The 20,121-nt window shown below is 39.2% G+C and overlaps 1 protein-coding gene across 1 annotated transcript in view; it reads right to left on the reverse strand.

The window, feature by feature from the left end:
- Positions 1-14,529, reverse strand: part of cdh2 (cadherin 2, type 1, N-cadherin (neuronal)) — a 50,079-nt gene extending 35,550 nt beyond the window's left edge. The window contains exons 1-2 of the mRNA XM_053614786.1: positions 14,003-14,529; positions 10,426-10,534 (exon numbers count right to left, since the gene is read on the reverse strand). Of these exons, the coding sequence (XP_053470761.1) occupies positions 10,426-10,534; positions 14,003-14,050 (157 nt within the window). The 5' untranslated portion in view covers positions 14,051-14,529. The remainder of the gene's footprint in view (positions 1-10,425; positions 10,535-14,002) is intronic.
- Positions 14,530-20,121: the final 5,592 nt, after the last annotated feature.

Genomic DNA, 20,121 nt, shown 5'->3' on the forward strand with positions numbered 1-20,121 from the left:
TGTCGTGTATATTTTTCTCCTCAAAATGCTGAACTGTATAGTCAATATTATACATTTTAAAAAGCTATTATGTCTGTTTGTTGATTGATCCAAAGACTTGTATATACAACATAACTCATTTAAAGCTAAGAAGTGCTACCTTTTCTTTTTAATTTACTGCTGATGCTGTAAATAAGCAGCCATGTTGATTCGACGTCACTTGCTGAACTCAAGATTTGAGGAGGCTATCCCGAGTTCCCAAGCTGAGGGGGGGTTTTTTTGGTTTTTCCTAGTCGGGAGTTGGAAATTACAAGTTAAAACCTTTTATTTGAGATGCATGGTGGATTAGTAGTTAGCAGGTTTGCAGTTTTGCCTCACACGCCCGGGGTTGGGATTCCCACCTCCACCCTGTGTGAACAGACTTCGCATTTTCTCCCGGTGCTTTGGGGGTTTTCCTCCAGGTACCCTGGTTTTCTCCCCCAGTCCAAAGACATGCGTTGTAGGCTGCTATTTCCAGAGTGTACTTTACAAACTGTTTCTTTTACAATCTACTGTATTTTACACAACAAAGCACTTTTGACTCATCTTCTGCTACTACGGGTGGTCCTACATGGATACCCGAAAGATTTACGCCTAAGAAGTTTATGTCCTTTGCTTCAGTGGATAATCTACTTTAGCTTTGTATCTTCTAGGACCTGTAGCTGTTATCATAAAGACTGTCCAATGCTCATCCCAGGACTCTTATTCACAAGGCTCTCAACATGAACTCTGTTTGCCTTTACTCTTCGACACGGTAATGATTTATAATCACACTACCCCGTGTCACTAATAAGAGGATGGCTCATATAAAAATTCCTTCCTCTTGTCTCAAGGGTTTTTCCTTCGCCAGTGCCGCCTCTGGCTTGCTCATTAGAGATCTAAATCTTCATCCGGATTTCTACAAAGCTGCTTCGTGACAATGCCTATTGTTATTTTAACAAATAAAACTGAACTGAATTAAAATGTAGTTACATTAAGTGCTCAGCAGCACTACGTCTGGAAATTTCCAATTTTTATTCATGAACACTGGCCAAATATTGCCAAGGTGCACATTCCAATGTTTCATATAGTGAATGTTCCCCCTCTTTTATATGCTCTTACTGCCTTCTGAATGCTTCATTGGCTTGTTCTGAAGCGAACATAAACCAGACTTAAGCCTCAGATTAAGTGTGGGGAAGGTAGGAGTGTTGTGTCTGCTGGGGGAGATACCAACAGCACTGTACTCTTTAGGTCTGCTTCAGTGATACACACATCTCAAGAGTTCAACATAAACAGTAATACTCCGACAGCAAAGAGCTCCTGGAGAGCAACCTAAATCCCTCACACACACACACACACACACACACACACACACACACACACACACACCACTAAAAGTGTGCAGCCTTCACAAAAGGGCACTCAGAGATTTGGTAGAGCTTAAAATAAGCCACGAACATAGCAGACTGCACCAACACGTTACACACACAATACCCACTCCTCGCTCCTCTCCTCCAGCCGTTACGCTCCTCTATCCTCTCTTTACCTTTTCTCTTCTCTTCTCTTCACTCTCTCACTGAATTCCTGCCTTTGCTTGTGGACTCGGACTCAGAGTTCACCTCCCCTGCAGTAACCCTCTCTGGCAGTCTAGGACACTCTGCTTTATCTGTCTCCATAGCTACCCCCCCCACACACACACCGACCCCTCCCCCCACAATCCCATCAACTGCAATGATTGAAACCAGGCTCTGCTGTTGCAACCCACCCCCGCATTCTTATACACACACACGCACACACACACACACACACAAGTCTGACCTCTGGGTGCCTCAGCTTTACTGACAGCCATTCGAGTGTGTGCGCTATGCATGAGAGTTTGCTTTCTGACCGCGGGCTCTCTTTTCCAACGGTCGCAGTGTTCAGTACCAGCGAGAGCAAACACAAAAATGCCTTCATTCAGCCAGAACAGAGAGATGCAGGGGGTGGGGGGTGTGGGGGGAGGAGAGAGATAAACGGATATGAGATAGCCCCCTTTGTAGTTTTAGGCGTTGATAAGAAAACAACCAGGCACACAAAGCCGGCATATAAGTTTCCTGTAATTAAATGCTATTACTGCATTAATTATGGTTGAAATTACTTCATAATATTTGTTTATGGCTGCTCAACAGCCATTAAATGCTCCTTGACTTAATACTTACCACACCCATCTCTCTCTCTCTCTCTCTCGCTCTCTCTCTCTCCCTCTCTCTCAAGATTCAAGTAGCTTTATTGGATGGTAAAAGGCTTTACATTGCCAAGGCATCGGTAACATTAAATTACAGACATACACTTTTACACACATTCACACGCAATTAAAAAATTCTCTCTCTCTCTCTCTCTTTCTAAGATAGATACAGTACATACAGCACAGTCCAGCACACTAAGCAGTGATCCATCATACTCTGGAAACCAGGGCAATCACATACAAATGAATTTAAGGGCTGGCCTTATGAGGGTGTGTGTTATTTCAAAAATGCAAGCTGTGCAGAAATATTTACCCAAGGTGCTGTCTAACCGTCCAACATTCACTGCGTTTTTCTCTGTCAAACACTCTCTTGTGCTCAATTCAAGACAGGGTTATTAGCAACACTGCATGTACGGGCAGTGTCAGGATACTCGATTGATTATTACGTGCAAAGTCATTTTTTATACATACACTCCCCTGCCAGTCAGTTTATCCACTGTTGGTAATTAAATAAGAACAAAACAACAACAAATGTTCCATCAAATTGATAATTCTTTGTTTTTAAGAACTTCATTGTTCATGCTCAAGACTCTAAATGAGTGCTTCATTAGGCAAGTGTGCATGTTTGGTGGCCTTGTTAGTGTACGAATGTAAGCTACTATAAATCTAATTGTCTGAGACCAGACAGTGTTAGTATTGTGTGTTACACATGAATAGTTAGAGTGATCCAGATAGGATTTTTTTTTTCAAACAAAATTAAAAGTCACAAGCATTTCTCAGTACACATTTCTTCACTCTTTCCTGACATTTAACCAAAAATGTTACCATACATGTTCAAAAGCTACATGAATACAGCATTTCTCCTTTAATCCCTTTCAAAGTATTCTCCTTGTGATGTGATACACTTGATGTGATTCCTGGAAACATTTCCTGTAGTCATCTTTTGCCATCATGTCTAGAGCCTCCTCTGTTTTTTTGCTGTATTTCTTCCACTGTGGCGAACGTTTTCCCCTTCAGTCTCATTTTTCATTTCGGGAACGAAAAGAAGTCGCAAGGAGTGAGATCTGGTGAATACGGTGGATGTGAAGCGATAACTGCATTGTATCTGGTTAAAAACTCATTGGTTGACAACTCAGTGTCTGCAGGTGCATTGTCAGGGTGCAAGATCCATTTTCTGGGTGCACCACTTCTCCAGACGTTTGTTCCTGATGCTTTCCCATAGTGGCCTAAGCACTTCAATGTAAAATTGCTTAGGTGCATGCATCACATTTGAACAAACCTTTATATTAAAATAAATAAAGTATTTAATCACAGCTTATTAACATGTATTACATGTTTTGACTTATTCTATGAGTCAGAAATCTTGACTCGTTAACAGGTCCTGGGAGTTTAATCACTTAATGTGGAAAAGCAGGGAACATGAAGCAATTTATTACAAAATATTAAGGTCCAGAAATACAGTTTAAAGACAAACTTCATACATTCTTTCAGAAATACACACTGAAAATAAGAGAAGAAATCAGTGTGACCTCTAACAATAAGCTTGAAAGAACAGAATCCATGACAACAGGGCATCCTGTAATAATCTTTTAACACTCAAAAGAGGCTTATGAAAGGAGGGGAGAGAGAGAGAGCGAGAGAGAGAGATAGACTGTTGTGTGTATGGTGCATTACTGGGTCAGTCTCCCCGTCTCCTCTGTAGAAATGCCAGAACCTCAGCAGCCCTGTGTCTAAAAGCATCCATAAGTGCCAGCTCTCACGGCTTTGTTCAAGTCTAATATAATTCAGTACTAAGTGCAAACACAACTTCGCCGTTTGATCTTGAGCAAAGCACTTATCTAAAAAAGAAAAACATATCCTGTAGCTAAAGCCAATACATACTTTTCCAAATATATAACGCTGCTCCATCAGCTCAGGATGAGAACCAGCTGGAGCTCACAGATGAGCGATGTTAGGCAGGGCTCAGACCTGCTGCACCTTTACACACACACACACACACACACACATACACACTATACTTGTTGTGTTCAAAACTGAGCTTCCCCAAGGCACTGTCTGCTGTAGATCAACTCAAACAGCCTCAAACTCCACCGAGTCCACACATCTCTTAGCCTGGGTCAGACCAGGCTATGTACTATGACTGACACAGCCATGACACCTGAATAAGATGTGACACCCACACAGACAGTTAAGGTGAGAATAAGGATTTCTAGCCAGATGATTATTTTGGGGCTATTCAACGTGCCTTAGCTTTGAGCTGATGGAGAAATGTGGAGGGGGAGAGGCTTTACACTGTCACTGTCATGTTTTACATTCATTTCCAACAAATCTTCCAAGCAGCCATTACCTGTACTGGTATGGTATTGAATTTTATATTGAAATTTTTATATTGATAATATGTATTTAGATATAAAATAGTTAAGAATTTCATCTTGAACTGATATAAAACTTAACATCTTGAATTACGCATATATACACAACTCAATTATGGCAATGCATAGATGTCATCAGTGTGCGCATTGACATTGTAGGCATGGTAGAATTCATTCATTTCCCATACCCCTGATCCTACAGGGTAGCCTGGAGCCTATCCAAGGGGACTCGGGGCACAAGGCAGGGGACACCATGGACAGGGTGCCAACCTATCACAAGGCACAATCACACACACTATGGTAAATGTGGAAATGCCGATCAGAGGGGGGGCAACAGGGCAGAGGCGTTATTTGAACCCCCAACCCTGAAGGTGCAAGTGCTAAACACTAAGCCACCATGCCACCATACCCATTGGCATAGTAGAATATCAATATTAAATGAGATTTTCCTATCGTTTGCTGCCATCACAGCTGAAATTATATTATGGCTTTGATTAGCTTTTATGTTGCTCAATAAGCTTAGACTTGACTAATCTGCATTATCTCCAATCCCTGATTTCATCAGATTTTTTTTATTTGTTTATTATTATTATTTTTTTTTTTTTAGTTTTCTTGCACCTATTATATTGTATTATCCCATCCTGATGTACCTGCCAATACCTCATCATGTTGATGCTTTAAAAATACTGCAAATTCTCTTGCATGTTTCATCCATAATTATTTCATTGGCTCTCTCTCTCTCTCTCTCTCTCTCTCTCTCTCTCTCTCTCTCTCTCCTGTCTCTCTCTCTGACACGCAGACTTCATTATGTCATATTGATTTAGCAAAATAAGGACCCTGGAAACATCGATCACTACATCAATGTGTGTACATGTTTGCTTGTGTGTGTATGTGTGATTAGCAGTGTGAAGCTGAGCTCTGAACCAGTTCATGGAACAAAAATGAAAACCAGAAGCAAATGGTATTTTGCTACAAACAAAAGCACAACCCGTAAGCATCTGTAAATGTTTAGAGATTTAGGAATTTGCTCGCTCTATTGACAAACTTTTAACATTGCATTTGGACTTCATTTGATAACATCAACCTGTGGTAAATTATATTGGGCTATTTCACTGCTAGATGGAGCATAAGCACTAAAATTCCACATTCCATGTGAATGCATGCACAGCTGCCAGGTCTAATAGCTTTCCATGCTTACTATTTTATTGTATGAGCTCAACATACATCCTGTGTAAAAAAAAACAAAAACAAAAAAAAACCCCAAAACAAAGCAATGGAATAAAACAGTTTTATAAATTAGTTCGAACCTGTTTAGGAATATTATGTTGGGTCTGGAACACATGATTGGAAACGTTAGAATACTGGTTCTGCTCAAAATGAATTTATTTTTGTTGTTTCTGAGCTGTGGCATGAAGACGCCAGAGTAAAGGTTTTTTGCTTACGGCTTTTTTGTTTCAGCTTCTTTATCCTAGTTTAATGCAGGCGTCCTTTCTACAAAACGCTTAATTATTCATGACTGCTGCAATTCAATAATTCAGTAATTAAGGGGATGAGTGCATGAGCTTGTCTGCGTGCTCTGTTCAGATAGAGCCACCAGCGATCTGATGTATGAACAATGTGCATGCTTTTTGCAGCACACAGCAGCTCTACTCAGCCAATCATGCACACACACACACACATGCATGCACACAGATAATGATGTATAAAATGATGTCATCAGCTATCCTAATACATTGGGATGCTATGCATAGTTTCTCAACGTATACTTGACATTTTGTTCTTAAATGTACACTAAGTAATGGACTTCCATGCCACTTACACATTTTACTACGATTTAATAGTTTCATTTTAAATTCACATGAGTGGATCTTACCTGCTGTGATAGAATAATAATTTAATCATTTAACCCAGTAAAGGTTTTCTCATGCAAAGTATTAGTCTGACTGAATAAATGAACTACACCAAATAGAAATAAATCACAATCAGCTGTGCACTATAGCGTGAAGTTCAAGGACAACTGCCCATTTATTCATCCGGTCCAAACCTGTTAATTAGGGGCTGGACTTCATATTATATTAGAGATCATATTATCATTTAAGAACACCACAAAAGCAAGGTCCCAACATACCCCTTTTCTCTCTCACTCTCTCTCACTCTCTCTCTCTCTCTCTCTCACACACACACACACACACACACACACACACAGTCTGTTCTTCCTTTCATTCCAGTTCAGTCAGCCCATAGAGGAGCACTGACCTGCATGCTGATGACCTCACTGCTGCACTCTGATTGGACAAACTTACTGCAAGAAAATCCCCATGTCCCAGGCCAAAAATGGCCTTCTGTTTCTTTATCTGTCTCTCTCTGTCTCTCTCTCTCTCTCTCCAAGATTCACTTGGGTTTGTGTAAGTTTTGAAACACAAAAAACTTGAAGCTCGATGTTCTCTCATGTCCTTTCATCAGAAATGATCAAACACACACCTTTGGAGCAGCACTCTGTGTGTATGTTTGTGGGGTTCTGATCAGTAATGTAATCACCTCACAAACTCTGCATCTCCTTGTGATCACGTTCTCTCATCTAACAAGCAAAGTGAGTTCCTTCTGTGTTATCTTCCTCCGACGCAGAAAAAAACAAAAAAGATAACACAGAAAAGTTAGAAGCAAATCTGGCATTTGTATTCGGTGCTCAAAAGATGAAAAATAGAGAAGAGAAAGATTATCAAAGCACATGACAAACATAAAGGTTAAAATACTGTCATAATTTTCAGGCTGCATCGCTTTGAAAGACAGGTTTAGAAATGAGAAATGTAAAAAAGAAATAATAACAAAGTGATATAGAGGTGTGCAATATGGCAGCCCTATACTCGAAGACACAATTTTGACGATACAACCACAGCTGAGCGATATGACAAAAATATCACATCACAATACTTGAGGAAATTTCTACAATATACGATGAATATCACAATATATAATTTAGCTAACAAACTGTCCGCAAAACAGTAGCGAAATAAACAAAACAAAAAAACGTTAAATTATCTTTGATAGTACTTTTCTTTAAGGCCTGCAATCAATGTCATCCATTCAGTACCATTTGAATTTTAATTATTAAAAACATTTTTAAAATCCTCACCATACTAACGATATCTCAGAAAAGTGTAATCTTTCACAATATTACGATATCTATATTATATCGATATATCGCCCAGCTCTACATACAACATATGTATCAGGATATTTGTGTGTTGCTAATAAAATTGAGTACTACATTTAAAAACACATAACTGTGATTTCAGTGTAATTACCACGCAAAAATGAATTTGTACACAACTTCGAATCAGCTACTACTTACTGTATTTAAAATGTTATTAAAACGTTACTGAGCGAGCTGTGACAGTGGAAAAATACAGACGAAAGGGGGAACATGAATAAGGATGAAACAGGTGATTCACAGGAAGTTCTTGTGTCTGCATCCTCTCTCATGGGGTAGTAGTGCTGCTTCATGAGATCGTTTTATCAGTGTGGATCACTGAGGGAGGTCAGTGAGACATCTCTAACTGTATACTCCTCAGTTGAATAAAGGAGAGAAAGGGGGAGTGGTGAAAGTATTCTTTCCTGAGTCATTTGCTTTAAAAAGGAGGTGATGAATGAGTGTTACTGAAACAAAACATCCTCCTCATGTTAGACAAGAGACTCCCACTAATCCGCATACAGGGGTCAAACCCCCTGAGGCACACACACACTGGCCAAGAAAGAGAGAGAGATAAATGAAAAGGATGAGGTTTTCACACTTGCATTAGAAAAAGATACTGTGAGTAAAGGTATTAACTGAGCAGAGGAGTCCAGAGACAAGGGATGAGATTGCAGTACAGGACAGGCTTTAGTCACTGTGTGTGTGTGTGTGTGTGTGTGTGTGTGTGTGTAAGAATGTCATGCTGCTCCATCTTTCAACTTGAAAGAACACAGGAAGCAAATCTGTGAGTCAATCCGGATATCAGCTGGCTATTCTTTGTAAGTGTATAACTTACCAAGGGCAGTTTTACTAGACACACTCACACTCACATGTAAAATGAATACTGGAAACTCCCCCCAGGCTGTGAAATGTAAACTCCCTGTGTGAAATCTAAAGCCATGGTTGTCACTTCTGTTTTAATTGCTCTAGGTCCGTGTAGGTGTGTGTGTGTGTGTGTGTGTGTGTGTGTGTGTGTGTGTGTGAGAGAGAGAGAGCTGTGCGTTCCCACAGATCAAAAGTAAAGACAAGCTAACAGCTTGCAAATGTGTCTTTGTATTTCAAAAAGGTACAGCACAAGTGTTACAAATTGTTCAAGAAATAAATACATATATGTGTTCAATGGTTAAAGAAATCCAGTTTTCATGGAGGTTTATCTATTTCACCAAAGAAAATGCCTCTCTAATGAAGGTCTGGAGTATTAATTTTCAGTTAGTAACACACTGCTCACTGTGAGTAAATGTGACCTTTAACAGTCATGTAGATGAAATATTTTCAGAGAGGATTGTGAATTAAACAATGGAGGAGCTGAGGAGAGTTATGTTTATTTTTTACCTCAGGATTATCTTAGCTATCGAGTCCCCCCCCCCCCCACATTCAAATCAAACAAACAAACAAACAAACAAACAAACAAACAAAAAACATTAAATTGATCTGTAAATGCCCTACCACACATCTTATAGTAAGAAAGGCAAACTTATCTTACCCTAAAAGATGTCATAAGTTTTGCGATGCATTGTGAATTAAAAGAGTTGAGGAAAGATATGTTTTAAATACTTATGTTTTACCTCAGGATTATCCTAGTTAGCAAGTTTCCTCCATTCAGAACAAACAAAAAAAAAAATACATTAAATTGATACTAAAAATGCCCTAATACTCATCTTAAATGAAAAATGAAATACAAAGGAAAATGAAATATGCAAACATTCCAGATTAATTCAAATTAAACACGTATTAGAAGATTGTGATTTTTATCTGTTTTTTTTGTTGTGTTATCTCTGGGCATGTTTTTACTTGTAAGTTACTCGGTAGTTATCTTTACTTTTTAACTTCTTTTAAGGGCAGTTAACATGATCTTAACATCTTAATTGATGTCAAGCACAAACAAAAAATTCTAAAGGAGAAGGAAAGGGATGATAGATATTTTACAATAGGGATGGTTTTGTCATTTTGTTAGCCTCTGAATAGCATCCTCTTTCAAATCAAGCCCCGAACAAAAGGCATCAAGGGTAATTCCAAGTGCAACATATACACATTCACATTTCCTCCCTGCTGAAGTCAGCTCCTGTGGTTCTTTGAACTGTGATTAAATGACCATATGAATACGGGTGAGTAGGCATCGTGCTATTGACGGCCTCCTCGGATGGGTCTGGCTAATCAAGGCTATTGATCAGTGGATGTTTCAGCCGTGTGTGCAAACCAAGCAATTTGATATTAAACTGCAAATATCTCACGCTCACAACAAACATACTCCTACCAAAGGAAAACCATCACTCTTACTTCATACACAAACATACACACACACACACACACACACACACACAGGTACTCTAGCCTATAAACACCCCACTGATTAAGCACAGCCCTCCCCCTTCTCTGCCTTCACATAAACACACAAACACAGGCATACAAACTGCGCATCCTCCCCCACCCGACACAAAAACACACGCTATTTTCTCATCAGCCGACTGTACAGAGGCAGAAAGAAAGATAGAGAGAGAATCCTGCTGCAATCCGCCACAGTTGCCTCAGCCATCTGTAACATCAAGCAGCAAATGCTGGAAGAACCGAATCCACAGATTACAAAGGGCTTCCACACTCACCTTTTAGCAGGGCCTGTCCCTCGGTAATGATGTCATTGACGACAACGCTGTACTCTTGCTGGGTGAAGGCTGGCTGGCATGGCATATCCCCCGCAGCCTGCAAAACCACCTGCCAAAACAAACAAACAACTTCGCTTAGTAACCATTAACTACATACTTAATGAACACTAGCCAGAACTATATGGTGAGAGCCTACCAGACAGAATGATCATTAGCGGTAGTGCTGAACTATGCATTGATATCAAAATATATTTACCCAGGCACCAAACCGTGTTGCAAAGAGAAACCCAAGGAGGCAATATCCTAATTTTAACCGAAAGTTATTCATATAATCATAAAATTTTATTTTTATTAATAGTTTTTGTAGTCCTGACTTTTAGCTTGATTTTTACATCTTGTATGCTACCCAGGTTTAGTCTTCGCTATATACGGTCATTACATACTGCACTACGGGCCTTAACAAACACCATTTCATTTTCAGACACAGAAAAAAAGGAACTCACTTAAGTGCCTGCTTACGTTGTTAAATATTTACATGTAATATAACATATAAAATAAGTGTGTTTTAATTTAAAAACGGCATATATATAATAATATATATGTGACATGCTTTCATTCAGAGCTCTTTGTCTTATGTCAAACAACAAACGTCATTTGGCCATAAATTTGGGAATTGCATATGTCGGTATATTAGAAGTATAACATATGGTTTAAAACATACTGATGTGGATTATAATTTTCAAAATATATAAGTATTATGAAATGATTATGATTAATATTGGAGCATTTTGACAGCCCCAGTGTAACAGTCTGACGATTTCCACTGATCGATGGTCAGTCTCGCAGTATAAAACAAAATGCTTTTGAATTGACCTATATCACAGCAAAGCGCAACTCGGTTCTGCTCATGATGACTTCCTGGCATACTGGGTACATTTAATTGTGTAGTGCCACTGGGCATCGATCAATTGATTTAGCAGCTCCAGGTGAAAAAACATTAATAACCTTCTTCTCTTCTGTCTGCTAAATTATTCAGAGTATCTCATGAGTGTCGTATTCCCCGGGGGCTTGCCATGCGCACTCTTCTCTTTTCCTCTCTCTTCCTCCCCCACCTCTACTGCTCTTTCCTTACCCCCCAATGGCTCTGAAGCATCTGTTGTTTTGGAGTGGGGTGTAATTAGACTGATGAGGTCACGAGGGCGAGACGTTGCCAAGCGGGGCTGACTGTCCAACACATGGTCCGGCTTTACAAGCCAGGTCTGGAGGCACACGCGCACACACTCAAAGCTTTGCAAGTCCTCTTTTAAGTCCTATATGCACTGCACATAACTGGTATGTGTCGTTTTTTTATCTGCTACGATATAGTGCATCATCAAGTTTTGGTTTTTTTAATTAAAGTATAGTCACTACTGCTGATAAGCAGCTTGAATTAGGCTGCCTAGGTAGACAGCATTTTGGGCAGCCTTTGTGTGTGATAAATGCCCGCTGAGCCTCTTTGTCAGTTTAATTGCAGCTTGATTAGCCAGGTTGTAGTAAATGTGTAATCTTTCTTTTAAATACAACATTGTGGCATTGTTATATACTGTGATAAAACGTTTGGCAATTACTATATGTAAATTTCATATCGGCACACGCCTAGTGCTTGACAAAGCAACACTCAAACGAAGGACTAACAGCCGAAGCTTCTCTTCACTTTACACAGCAACAAAAACTACTAAAGCCACACGGCAAAATCTAGTTCAGATGCTGAACGACATATCCTCTGTACCCTCGGTGTGGGTAAACGTCTATTCTGGCTCTTGGAGGTGAATTTAAAGATCAAAGACAGGCAGTATTTGGTTCCTGATGTCCACTGTGAACTGGCCTCTTTGTTTTGGAGTGAGATCAGAGGAGGAGAGGAGACGGCTGCCTTGTTTGTTAATGAGACGGCTGATTCACCAAACATGTTAATTACTTGTTACCTCAAAGTGGGCTTGAGTGACCTGTTACTTGCTTTCACACACAATGCCTGATAAGACACTTTGCACCGATTTCCATAGAAACGTCCTGGTGGTCAGATTGTGTGCGAGATGTTTGTTCTTCAACGTATACTTATCGCCAGTGGATTGAAATCTGAGTTTAAACACGGATGTCAGCATCTGCACAACACCATGCATATCAAATATCTGTACAGATGGATAGGAATGGCAGAGATGCTGCTGACACTAAGATTCACAAAAAGAGGAAGAAGGAAAGGAGTGACATAGGAGAGCAGAGCGAGGCATCGGCGCATACTCCTTTAATCACATCTCCCCTTAATCAAGACCTTCCAGAGTCATAACCTGGAGCCAGGCTGCATGGTGCGTAACACACCCTCACCCTAGGTCCCTATCAGCAGGATTTAAACACATGGAGCTGTTAAACATACTCATTTACTGTACATAGAAGAAGACAGGCACACATAGTATAATACATCAACAAAACTAATAACAAACAAAACCACTGACAAGATGACTCACAACTAAGAACACTGTGATGGTGGTTCTGAGTGGGATCTTTCAACGGTCAACATCTCCAGCTTTCTAATGCGGTTGTTCTTGGAACATTTTCCGAAGGGAAACCCTGGAAGAACCTTTAAGGGATCCCCAAAGGAGCAAACAGAAGAAGGCTTTAGGGTGCTATTCGTATTATTTCGTCAAGTGTGGCTTTTTTCGATACGTTAAAGGAATAAATGTACCTTTCTAATCATGTAAATGTATATATTTTCTTAAAATAATGACGCAGAAATGTTGCTTTAGAATAGTGCTCGTGCTGTGTTCATTTAATGTTCCATCTCTGTACAGGATGCTTGGACCCTGATCACTAAAGTAGACTATCATATTATGCATTTAACCACCGTTTCTCCTGAATATCGTGACACTAAATAAGTAAATAACAAATGCAATACCCAACCGAGAAATCTCATTTGCAGGACTGAGCTGCTCTCAGCATGGAGCCCATTCAGGGAACGGCATTAACGCCCTGCGGCGACTTCAACGAGCTCTTCATTACATGCTTATTGAAACCTTCATAGTATCGTTCTTCATAACAAGCACAACAGTAACCAAGTGCTTTCTCTGCAAAACTTTCACGTCCAGGACTAAACGTACGTAGGTGCTTCCCTTCACATTCAGCACGGGACGTTTAATCCGTTAGCACGAGCGCACACCGGCATTACTCCAGGAGTGTTATAACAAAAGCTGCAGAGCAGGTGAATGAACAACTATACATGCACTCAAACTGCAAAGCACCAAGCTGCATTACTGCTAGCCTGAGTATAATAGCTTTATATGTTTAGCATAACTGCATGCGCCATAATCTATAACCGGGGCACCTCTTCTGGCACGAGAGAAATCCGCTATAGCAAATGCACGAGCACAGGAGCAGCGCCCTGTCTGTGTTCTCAACATGCGAAAGCTTCCGACTTCAAAGCGGAAAACAAGTAGATAAAAACATACAAATTGCCTACAAAAAGGCTGCTACAGCATCGTTGAGTTGATCGACCATCACATCCTCCTGCGCGCGCACACCATGCATGCGGACATTGCAATTAATTTACCTGCAAAGCAGCGACGAGCGTCAGCACCACACCTCCCTTATGGTACATGGTATGATTTTCTGTAATTTCTCCCTCGTTTGCTGTTTTAGATGGTTATAGTGTTTGGTCCAGCAGCTGCAGTGTAGGCGGCATGAAGCGACAGCGTTGATCCGCTCGGTGCTCTGTTCGTTTGAGTGTGTGTATGTGTTTCTGTGTGTGTGCGTGTGTGTGTCACTGTGTTCTCTGCGCTCGTGCGCTTGCCTCTGCCGCTCCGCCTGCTCCCCTGCTATACTATTACTCAGTGTCTCCACCTAGCGGCGCACGATCCACTCTCAGACACTCACCATCCACTCTCAGCACAGTGTCCTCCAGGAATCGGCCCCTCCGGAAGTTCATTTGATGAGCGACAGCTCCAAACAGACTGCACACTATACCATACTAAAAGGAATACAAGATAGACAGTATGACAGGTAAGACTGATAGGGTTAAGTACCTTGCTCAAGGGTCCAACTCTGTCTCCTATCTCCAGGGACTCCATATCATGTCTGACCCTGCGCTCTGACCCCAACAAGCTGGAGTTTGCAAAGAAAAGAATTTCACTGTATTGTAATGTATATGTGACAAATATTTATTTATTTTTAAAAAAGCTGAACCCCCACTGGTTTATGTTGATACCTAGGTATCAATTCAATTTAATAAAATGTTTTATTTGTATAGCGCTTTTATGTGACAATGGGCATTGTCACAAAACAGCTTTACAGAAGTATATAAATATATTAAATGTATATATTGATCCCTAATGAGTAATCCAAAGTTGATGGTGGCAAGGGAAAACTCCCTGAGACGATATGAGGAAGAAACCTTGAGAGGAACCAGACTCAAAAGGGAACCCATCCTCATCTAGGTGACACCGGATAGTGCGATTATTAATAATTCCCTTCAATAAGTGTGTACTACATGGACAAAAATTGTCATTGGGTAACCAGGAAACTCATGACAGTTGTCACCTGAAGTCTGTTTTGTTGAAGTTATCAACTGTTCATTGTTGGAGAGTTGAGTGTAAAACCGTTCATGGCAATGGCAGTTCTAAAGCTATTATAGCAACTGTAATCCAAAGCCATCTTCGTGGTTTCTAACTCGTACCGTCCACAATATCGTTCCAAGAGGAACTATAATTTCATGGCATTACGAACACTACAGTTTCACACTGCTTTATAAATTGTAAAATATTCCTCCAGCCAAGGCAATACTGTGTAGAAACATCTTATTATTAAAGCAAAATATCAGAATTCATTTTGCTAGTTTAAATGGTTTTCTGTATCATGAATCTTTGCCAGGAAATAATCACAGTGTATCAAACTGGATATGAAATAAACTGCTTGGTAGAAGGTTTGCAGAAGCATTTACACCACAGATTCCCAACCCTGGTCCTGGAGTACCAACCTGTTCATATCTAACCCATATTTTAGTATTTCATATTTACATTTACGTTTATGGCATTTGCCAGACGCCTTTAATCAGAGTGACTTACAGAAGTGCTCTGCAGGTTCTAAGTCACACATCCTCATACTGGTTCACTAGGTCTGGGACTAAGAACTATCAGTCTAAAAACTACAAGTGTTTTATTTATTTATTCATTCATTTATTTATTTTTTTACATATAACAAAGTGCAACTTTAACTCCTTCATGAAGAGGTAGTTGTCATTGTCTTTAGTTGTCATTGTTGCTTGTATGCTAAGAGGTGGTGGGTCTGACTGAGCAGTGCTAGATTTTCACTGAAACCTGCAGGACAGATGGTACTTCAGGATCAGGGTTGGTAACCTGTGATCATGAGTTTGTTATTTCATTTAGTCATTTATAGCTCTCTGTGAGCTTTGCCGTTTTTGAAGTACAGCAAGTGTCACTAAGTGACACTAATGTGCTTTACACATTAGCTGATTGGCACTTAATCAACATACACACAGGGGTATAAAGAAAATCAGCAGTACTGAGCTTTTGTAAATATGACAGAAGATATTTTTGTTTGTTTTTGCCTGCGAAAACATTTACATACAACTAGATAAAGACTGATAAATTATACCCATTGTTTTAAAGACATTTCCATGATATCAGTGTTATCAGTGTTAACATTGTTGTGGATGAAACCTGGAAGTGATGTGGATGATAATGTAGTTACACTTTGAAGTGTATATTGATTACATGAAGTCACCAATTAAAGCATGTTTACATTTTTATTGTTACTAGTGGCAAGTGTGTCGTGACTGAATTTAAGTAACGTACTATAACTATTCAAATATTTAGCACAAGTGTGTAAAATCATGTTTCTTTGACAGAGTAATTTCTGTCAAAGTGTATTTCTACACTTGCCACCCAGAATAACCCAAATCAGTTATGCTGTTTTAAATATGTTTTCAATTACTGATGTTTGGATTAAAGCCAATCTACTGAAATGGCCAATTAGGCTTGTGTCTATACAAAATTAAGAATGACTCTAATAGTTGTTGATCATGACCTACAATCATGCAACATCATTAAAAACATGAAGAATCAAAACAGGGACTGCTTGGCTAGTCTTCACTGTCCCCTGGACCTTAGTTTGAGGTAGATAACTTTAAAGCATATTGACAGGAAACATATGCTTTAGAAACGTTCTACCAATTCTAACAATTAACTCAAAATATTGAACTAAACAATTAGTACAGGTTATTTTTGGGGGGGAAATCATTATGAATATAATCCCATAATGTAATAATTAAATGAATATAGGGTAAATAATAATAATAATAATAATAATAATAATAATAATAATAATAATAATAGGGTAAATTAATAGTTGTAATAGTGGGTTGGGTTATTTTGTGCAGTAACATGACTGAAGGACAAGGAGAGAAAGCAAATATTGCTTGAGAAGTGACCACGACTGTCATGCATGTGTGTCTATGCAGCAGATGTCCCCCACGTGCTCTGAGAGTATGTCCGGTCAGCGGCTTGCTCCCACCATCTGCTCATCATTAATGGCCAGCCAACACACACACACACATACACACACGTGACCCACAACACGCAGCTGCTCATGCACATGAAACACATATAGACACAAGGTTACACACAGTCCACAGAGTTTGTGTCTGAATGAATCACTGGCTCAGACAGAGTGAAGAGTGAGTGAGACAGAGAGCGGGGTCTTTACCTGGTCACATATTGAAATCACAGTGCCTTAATAAACATGAGGAAATAATAAAACATATACATTAACAGCCTCTGAGACATATATGAAAAGGCATTAATGAAGGTGACTCATGAAGGTAACTTGTTAACTCATGATGTTAATTAACATTAATATGATTTGCAGTAGTAATAAAGATCATTTGTATAATGCAGGATGTGTTTGAAAACAATGTCAGTATATGCTTATTTGTTGACCATATAGTAAAATGTTACCCTTTTAACATACTGTACATATTTTTTGTGTTAATGAAATGGTGATGCTGGTATACCATGTAGAAAATTTGAATGTCATTATTTAATTTGAATGTTCATCTAAAGCTCAAAAAAGAGCATAAAATTGAAAATTCTACAGTACTGATTTGCATTTCTTCAGTGACGAGTGATTTGAATCCCTATGGGTTCCCCCCCCAACAGCAATAGTGCAGTTATGCTAAATATCAGCATGATTTTGTAATTACAGCTGTGCTGATATTCAGCACAGCAGCATCATTGCGAGTGATATTGGTTTTAATACAAACATTCTATAAACAAGAAATTAATATTGAGTAACTGATATTTCAAACACAATACAGCCAAATATTTCATTTGTTTTTGCTCTGCGAGTGAAAATAGTTCCAAAAGAAGGCACAGCTGCATAGAGTGTTGCATTTTGCCATGCCAATGAACAGTTGGAAATGTAGTAAAGGTTTCAGTGTAACAAACTTTTGCTAGAGTTGGAATTTCATTTAGTGAACACAGAAAAGTGAAGTGATACATTGAACAGTGAACAGTGAAGTTACACTAAATATCAGCACTCTTGGAACACCACTTGTCCAATCAAATTAGTGGACTGGAACTAACTGTTTTATAATACCTATATAAATGTATGAAAATGAACGCCAATGTGGCAGGTAGCCAAGATGGCGACGGTTCAGACGATAGCATAAAGCTCAATTCCAGATTATGGTATTAGGCGATAGACCCTAGTTAAGGGGACCATTCATTTTCAACGACAGATGGCGACTTCCAGTGACACGAGCGACAATGAGCATTAGCAACTAGATATGGGCGTGTCCAGTGATGCAAGAAAGTTGAGAAAATTGTAATTTATGCAAATTTGGGGCAATTTTGTGCAGCGAGTACCAATGGGAGTGAAGAGAGTATAGTGTACGTGATGCGTGATCCACCATGCTGCTTGTGAGTCCAAACTGTTTTGTGGATCCAGACAGTCCGGCACTTGTGCTTTCGACACAGGTAGATGGCTGCAATGGCAAAGAGCACACACTGCTTCTCCTTTATCTTATAGGATACTATGCATATACAGTATACACTGGTGAATTTTCTATACGAACGCGTTCCCTCCAGAATATTTCATTTTAGTGACAAGAAAACTGGTTTGTTGCTAAAAGTGGACTGCTAGTTGCACCACCCTTTGATAAATGTAACTATGGTAACGAGTAGTAGGAACACCTAATGGTGTCTTCATAGTACAGCAACTGACGACTATGTGTGAACATACCTGAAGTCAACATGATAAGCACTATTATTTGCTGATGAGTTTAATCATGTGTCTCTGGTACTAACTAGACAAGATTAGCAAGCTAACCTAACCAGCTAGCACAAGAAAATGTTTTGTAGCTAGTTACTTTAGTTAGTCTTCAGTAACCTTTTTTAAAAATCCCAGTCAGGGTCATGGTGGATCCAGAGCCAATCCCAGTAACACTGGGAGCAATGTGGGAGAATTCACCCTGGATGGGACGTTACACAGACATAGCCAGAGCTCAGGATTGAACCGAGGATCCTGGTCTGTACTGCCCACTGCGCCATTGTGCCGCCCCTGTAGACAGAGTTAATGAATTTATTTACTTAGACAGACAGAAGAAGACAGAATCATTCCAAACAAAGTAATATCAGAAAGAAACACCAAGCTGCCTGAATATGTTCATATTTTAAGTAACACTGATCAAATTACTGCAATATACATTATTTGGTTCTTTATGCTTTAAGATGAATATATATATATATTAAATCTAAATATTTTTTGTTGCTTTGTTTTGATTAAAACATTTTATATACATGCATGTGCAAGCCTATATTTTAACAAGGTACTATTATTTTAATTAATAAATACTGTAAAATTTCAGATAAACATTTTCATTTAATATTTGTTTTCATTTAATATTATTGATAATTATCTGTAATTTAAAGGATAGTTATTATTTGCATTATTGAATGTGTAAACATTTTTTTGGAAAAAGAGTGAATTTCTTTTTACAGTGGAGATGGTATGCTCATTTGCATTTCTAAACCTTAAGCTTTTATCCAATAAGTCCATGAAAAGCAATTTAAAACCATTAAGCTATTATTATATTCTAAGAATGAGGAGTGAAAGTATGTAAACATTCAGCGTCTCTTCGAGTTGAGGAGGTTATGCAGCTCTTCGGTACTGCTGCAGAACTCTAGAGTAAATGGTCAGTTCTCCTGTCCTGCTCCTCATAAATTGGGCAGCAGAGCAGCTCATCTTCTCAACCGAGCTCCAGACTCTCTTCAGGCACTCACAGAAATGATTTTGTTTTTGCTCAGGTCATATTTCCTGTATGTGAATCGCAGTGTTCATTCCACAGTCATATTTTCCACTGTGCCCAAGATGCCTTTAGACTTATGAGTCACGGCGAATTATAGCATCTGCTAAATGAATTAAAAGAAAATGCAAATGTTACACGCTCACATAGGGAAAGCATTTGGAGCCATTAGTCACTGTTAATACTGGGGATGTGGCTGGATCCAAATCGTAATCATATTAAGGCCTTGTTTTAAACCAGATGGAATAACCTGGAGATTATCCTCCTTCATTTAATTCATAATGATAGATGGAGTTTAGAAAGGAACACAGGGAAGTGTGTGAATGCAACATTGATTGATGACTTGTCGA

This window comes from Ictalurus furcatus, chromosome 25, assembly GCF_023375685.1.
Source record: "Ictalurus furcatus strain D&B chromosome 25, Billie_1.0, whole genome shotgun sequence".
Taxonomy (NCBI): domain Eukaryota; kingdom Metazoa; phylum Chordata; class Actinopteri; order Siluriformes; family Ictaluridae; genus Ictalurus; species Ictalurus furcatus.